Raw genomic sequence first — 6,660 nt, 5'->3', positions numbered from 1 at the left:
CCCCCCTCTCTCTGTTACACACACACTCATCAGTTAATTGCGTTAGTCATTCCATTAATGGCGGACTGATTGTTTTATTGTGTTGGCTCGTCAAAGAGGCCTGGACGCCCCAGTGGCTGCTGAAGCGTCTGCATTGATAAGCCTTTGTGTGTATGTTTGTGTGTGTGTGGCTGGTGACAGGGGGTGTGTATTGCTGTGATAGTGTGTACAGGGTGGGTGTGTGGGCACAGTATGTATTTGGCTGCTCAGTGTCACCTTGTGGACCTGTGTGTGTGTGTGTGTATTACTGATGCAGTGGACATCAATCTTTTTACGCACATTGTGCCTTCCTTTTGAGGACAAAATCCAAGTCCCCGTAACATAATAACCCCATTTTAGGGTGAGGACGTGGTTTAAGGTTCGCGTACAGCTAGGTTTAGGTTAGGGTTATGGTTTGGCTCGATCTCCAGGAAATAACTGTAAGTCAATGTTATGTCGTCTATAATCAGGCTAAAATCAGGACTGTGTGTGTGTGCTGAGAGAGACACTGTGTGTGTCAGAGCTTGTGTTTTGGGGAATAGGTCATCTAGCACTAACATGAAGACTGATGTGTGTGTAGCACAGTGATGGCTGTAGTATCATACAGAGCAGTGAGGGTAGTAGCAGCCAGTGCAGCCATATCGATATGGAGCTCTGGGTTATTATGCAGGTCTGTGGTGGGCGGGAGGTAATTAACAGGGATTAGGATTGTCGGAGGCCTCATGTGACCCCAGTGAACACCGCTAACCTGCTGGGATTAGCACGCAGCGTTCATTAGTGGAGGTGCAGACTCCCTGACATCTACAGTCATTGACGCTGCATATAATTAACTAGTTAAACTCCATCAGATGCATTTACATATATGTACATTAACACCAAATGATCAATAATAAATATGTGTTAATGATAACATGGACAACATTGTATAATGTAGCCAGTAGGGCTGGCACGTTAATAAACGAAACACGACGGCCATGTCCACACTACTCCGCTTCCATTTGAAAACGCATGTTTTGCTACGTTTACACTGAGCGTCCACACTACGCCGGAGTTTTCGAGCAACGAAAACGAAGGAGTTTGAAAACGCTCCCGAGGACGGATACGTTTGAAAACTCCGGGGTTGCCTCTTCGTGTGGACGGTCGGCAATGCACAAGTTCGGAAACGATGACGCCCACACGAAGATGCAACCCCGGAGTTCACCACACGGCATTTCAGCATCGTTTTCAAGATGATCTCCGTCCAGACTGAAACGCCTGAAAACAAATATCACGTGACTATTCACGTACACTGGGCATGCGGGTGGGTGCCGGTGTAAACAGGAAGTAGATTTTGTCCATCACCCTCCCTAAAGCCGTTAACTTCCGTGACTTCAGACGGCCGCTCCGTAGGGCTGATAACACCACTGGTCACGCCGCTCGCTAATCACTCCATTAACAGCTGCTTCCTCCGTAATAATGCAGACTTTAACTGAACAGCTGCTAGTAAAGTCTACAAGGTCAGCTACACCTGTAATCAGTTGTCCATGTTAAATTAACCTGGTAGTCTATCGGTAATCAAGGCTGTTTATGATTTTCCGGGATAGGGATGTGACGAATCAGGGAAGGACACGTAGTGACTGCTAAGAACCAATCAAGTAGCGAACGTGGGCGTCTACGTCATCGTTTCTAATCTTATGCGTTTACGAGCGTCCACACGAATATGCAACCCAGGAGATTTCAAACTCCTCCATTTTCGGTGCTTGAAAACTCAGGCGTAGTGTGGACGCTCAGTGTTAACGTAGCAAAACATGCGTTTTCAAGTAGAAACGTAGTCGTGTGGACATGGCCTCAGAGTCGACAGCCATGCTAGAGGCTCAGCATGCTAACATGCCAACAATGTTCACGGTCTTAGTTAAATACAAAGTGCAGTTGAGGATGATACAGAAACTAAATGATGTAGAATTGACATAGTTACTTTCACATGTGGTGTCTATACCGACTCACTGAGGGACACCATGTGACGGGTGACTTCACATTTGTTTTTGTGGTATATTTTCAGTTGGCTTAGAGACTCATTTTACAGAGACAGCAGACAGCCTCACCCTCATCCATGATGGTCCTGTCTATGGGGTTGAATCCGAAATCTCAGATGGTTTTGTTTCATGATTATCTGTTCAGCATTGCTCAATAATTTCCTCCGTTGGCATAAGCAAACAGCTGCCCAGTTATCAATAGATCACAGAGCAAGCACTATAGATCAGAGTGACATTTTTACAAACGCTTCAGAAATGCACTTCAACTTGTGAAATAGAAATGTTTATCTTTAATCAGGAGGTCAGCTTCTCCTCCAGCAGTGGGTTTTAGTGTGAAGCCGGTCCATGTGCTCCTAGTGCACCTCAGAGGACTCATTTCGACACATTTGGATATTGAGGTTGGCATCAACCTACAACAACAAGTGACCTGGATAAGATGCAACAGGTCATGAAAGGAATATGATAAGCCTTAATATCTGACAAACTAATGCTCATGTTGGGCTTGTTTATAAGTTCATATCTGTGTTGGCTCACTGAGGTCAAATCCTTGCTCCGTTTCACAATGAGGGTCAATTGAGCTGGTCGGGCTGATAAGAGCACCATGTGGTGAAGATTGGCCAATGGTGCAGAGGCAGACTGGACATTGATGGAGTGCGGAGATAAGGAGGGTCAGAGGCCCCATGGGACAGGAGATAGCACACTGGCAGGTCAGACTGTCTCAGGAGTCATGTTTGGGTTGGCGCTTGACCTGGAACTGAAACCTGACACTGACCCCAACAACTCAGAGATGTTCTCTTTAATTTGGTGTATTCTAACAAAGAAGTGAGACAAGGTTGTCTTCTACATATTTGTGAAATCGAGCTCCACCCAAAACCTGAGTCATTCGATTAAAAATTCAGCCCAACCTGACCCAAGCACAGCAGGTCAGGTCAGCTCCTGTTGCGTCTGGCATCAGTGTCACGCTCTCATGTGCAGCGGGGCAAGAGATTGAACAAGTAGGGCTGCTTACAGTGTCACAGTGACTGGTAAACAAAGTGTGACAGCACCTGTTCGACAATGTGCTGCTATTGCAGACCCTAACTGGAGCACAGGCAGTCATTTAGTCTTGACTTGGTTGGATCAGTGTTGATCCTCATAAAACAGATACTATCAGGTCAACTAGTTCCGTAAAAGGTGATCCCTGTTTGACCAGTGGGTAATTCATTATATTGTGCAGAGTGCCATTTCAACTTTGAGCTGTGAGTTAAGGGAACACACCACTTCCTGTGTGAGTTCACCACAACAGCCAGACAATGTTTTCAACCGCTATTTGGCTTTAAGGACTGGTGTTATTGAATTAATGTCTACCCCTCGCTGTCCCTCCTCCCTTCCACCACCCCCCACCACCACCACGTCCTCCTCCTCCGCCCCTCCACCGGCTGTGGGAAAGCCATTTTATCAGCGTCTGTCCGTTGTTCTCTGGTGGGGATAGATACAGAGAAGATAGATGAGTGTTTTGACATGGAGAGTGTTAGACAAACACTCTTATCAGGCCCGCCACTTTAGACCGACCCCCCGAAACAGTCGCCTGAACCGTGGGTGAGATGAGAGGGGGGGGCAGATTTTGAATGCGTTTTGATCAGAGGGAGGGAGGTCGACGGTCATAAGGAGAAAGCCTCACACGGCGACACTCACTGCTGTTGCTCAATGTTCATTTATCCTCAGATGTGCAGGAAGTTGTCTCAACTACAGACCGGCGCTCCCGCTGCACTCAGAGCTGTCTTCAGTCTGTAACACAGATGGATCGGCCCTCCATGCCTCCCAGCCAACGGGCTCTATCTGGGCTGCGGCAGGCTCAGACCACAGCCGTCACTGCCATCCTTCTGCACTTATCAATTTGAGGAAGTACACAAGAAGTTTCCCCTGTTTGAACCAGGCCAGGACAGAAAGTGCTCAGCTTGTGTCAGAAACTCCCCCTGCTGTCGAGCCGTTGACAGTTTCGGCTGTATGCTCTGAACTGCTGCAAGGGTTCAGGGCGAGTTCAAGCCACATGCTGCTTCTGCTGTTGTGGCTTTTCTTCCTCTTGAGCCCGTCGTGTGGTCTCTGCTAAATGTCATGTTTTAACCAGCCGGGGGTTTGAAGGCCGAGAGGTTCGATTTCTACCCATATGTAGTATTTTATAATCTTATAATCTTATAATAACTCTGTTGCCCTATTGATGCCATAAGCATTTCCAAAATGGCAAAACATTAAAACTCTTCCTAAAAGCTATACTAGTAAGCTTTTATTGGTAAAAGTAAGTAAAGTTCTGACTGTTTATGAAATATAAATAAAGGATTATGTGAATGCTTAAACATGTTGGTATAAGGATTCTTTGAAAGGGTCTCCTCGTGATCTCTGTCCATGAGGGCACTAACGATACCAGTAGTTTAAGGATGAGCTCAACATCACAACATGTTTGTATGTTTGGCTTATTTCAGCTTCACTGATGTTAACCGCTCCTCTCTTCTCTGCTTCCTCTAGATGATCTGGAGTTCAGTGAAGAGGGCGCGGACCGCAGGGTGGTAGCTGGCCGGGACCTCCATCCAGACACAACTTGGGGCCCCTACCCAGGAATCCTCCAATCAGAGGGCAGCACAGAGGATCAGGAGACAGAGGTAAGAGCTGTGATGGTTACTGAGAGGGAGGAATTACTGTTCATAGATTCTTATATTACAGACGAGCTCCTGAATTAACATGATACACATCATTCTAAAGCAACACCTGTGTGTGATCAAAAAAAACATTGTCAAATAAAAAGAGTTTGAATTATGATCTTAAATTCTCAGTAATTTTTTACTTTTTTCCAATGAAAGTAATTCAAAGTAATGAGGCTACAAGTCATTGTTGAACTTCTGAATTTGAGATGTTTTTCTGATTTTGGTGCCAGTCAGACATGAAATCCACAAGAAGAATACAAATATCCTAAAGTCATTGATATGATCCTGCATTATGAATCCAGTACGTGTTGAGTTGACATTAATACAAGCTTGAAGTTCAGTGCAGAAGTCTCATTATTAACAGTTGATACAATACATTAGAATAATGTTAAACAATGTAATAATTGATTAGACAATAAATTGGTCAGAATTGTGACACTTTAATATTCGCCGAAGTCATTTATAACATATAAACAATGAGCCTTCTCAACTAGTCGAGTTTCAGAAAATGAATCAACAACAATATTGTCATTTATTAAGCAAAATGTCAAACCTCTGATTCCAGCTGAAGTGTGATGAATTTCTGCTTTTAAATCATTGTAATGTAACATCTGTTGACCAGAGAGGGAAGCCTTGGCTCCTGGGAGGTTATTGGTATTTCCACATTTGTCTTAGATTTGATAGAGTAAACTAAATGTGATTGACCAAAAATAGTTGTCAAATGACATATCATTCTAATAATGAACATGTTTCTTTAGCCTTATTTTTGACTCTTCTATATTGTTATAGAATGAATACTAAATATATGAGTATTTGATAGTGAAAATATGTGAAACTTGTTTCTTATTATTTATTACATGCAGCCCTAAAGTAAGACACCAATGCATGCTTTAAATAATGTATCTATTAATACACATCTGGCATATATTGTAAATGTTGTTGAACTGCATCAGCTGAAGAGAGACCTCCAGCTAGCGTAAGTCAAATGGACAGGTCAGGGGTCAGGGGTCAAGAGAGACAATGAATAAACACCTTATCACCTATGTGTGTGATAGTAGATGAAAATGAACAGCTGTGTGTGTGCCTGTGTGTGTTTGTCTGTGTTGGTTGGGAACAGTGTGTGGGACCGGATGGAGCCCTATCAGAGACTGGGTTTGTGCATCATGTGCAAGTCCATCTAATCATATGATACTGATGCTGGGAGAGGCTTCCTGGCATGGAGCACAGATTCGGACAAACACACGCACACACGCGCGCACACACACACACACACACACACACACACACACACACATGCAGGGACATTCATGCCCATCATGATCGCTTCCTATTTGTTATTGATCTGCCGTGCTATAACTCGCTTGCTTGTTGCATCTCCAGTTGTTTTCAGTTTTTTGGCTCCAAATGTCAAATGTTGGTCCAGCTCATCCCAGTTTAACTCCACTTCAGGGTTTGAACCAGATGGAGTTTATAACACACACCTACCCCATCAGACTCCTCTCCTCTCCTCCTCCACCCCGTCCTCTCTTCTCCTCCTCACTCCCGTCCTCTCCTCTCTCTTCTCTCCTCCCGTCCTCTCCTCTCTCTTCTCTCCTCCCATCCTCTCCTCTCCCCTCTTGTCCTCTCTTCTCCTCCTCCACCCCGTCCTCTCTTCTCCTCCTCACTCCCTTCCTCTCCTCTCTCCTCTCTTCTCCCGTCCTCTCTCTTCTCTCCCCCCGTCCTCTCATCTCCCCTCTTGTCCTCTCCTCTCCTCCCCCCCGTCCTCTCTTCTCCTCCCAGACGTCCGCCTGTCTTTTATCTCCACATGGCGCCATCCTCCTGGACAACAAACCCCAGTGATTGATTCCTGCTTGATAGGCTCTCATTTCTAAGATTTCGTTTATTATCAGTGAGGTTCTGAGTGTAGAGATATATGTGTGTGTGTGTGTGTGTGTGTGTGTGTGTGTGTGTGT

The 6,660-nt window shown here is 45.1% G+C and overlaps 1 protein-coding gene across 1 annotated transcript in view; it reads left to right on the top strand.

The window, feature by feature from the left end:
* The window catches only part of LOC116394779 (zinc finger protein ZFPM1-like), a 105,748-nt gene extending 99,524 nt beyond the window's left edge, over positions 1-6,224 (top strand). Inside the window, exon 4 of the mRNA XM_031868094.1 lies at positions 4,533-6,224. Coding sequence (XP_031723954.1) covers positions 4,533-4,744 — 212 coding nt within the window. The 3' untranslated portion in view covers positions 4,745-6,224. The remainder of the gene's footprint in view (positions 1-4,532) is intronic.
* Positions 6,225-6,660: the final 436 nt, after the last annotated feature.

The sequence above is a fragment of the Anarrhichthys ocellatus genome, unplaced genomic scaffold, assembly GCF_004355925.1.
Source record: "Anarrhichthys ocellatus isolate YVR2014 unplaced genomic scaffold, GSC_Weel_1.0 scaffold41, whole genome shotgun sequence".
Lineage (NCBI taxonomy): Eukaryota > Metazoa > Chordata > Actinopteri > Perciformes > Anarhichadidae > Anarrhichthys > Anarrhichthys ocellatus.
Note: the sequence above shows the minus strand (reverse complement) of the source record. Positions and strands in the feature narration are given on the sequence as shown.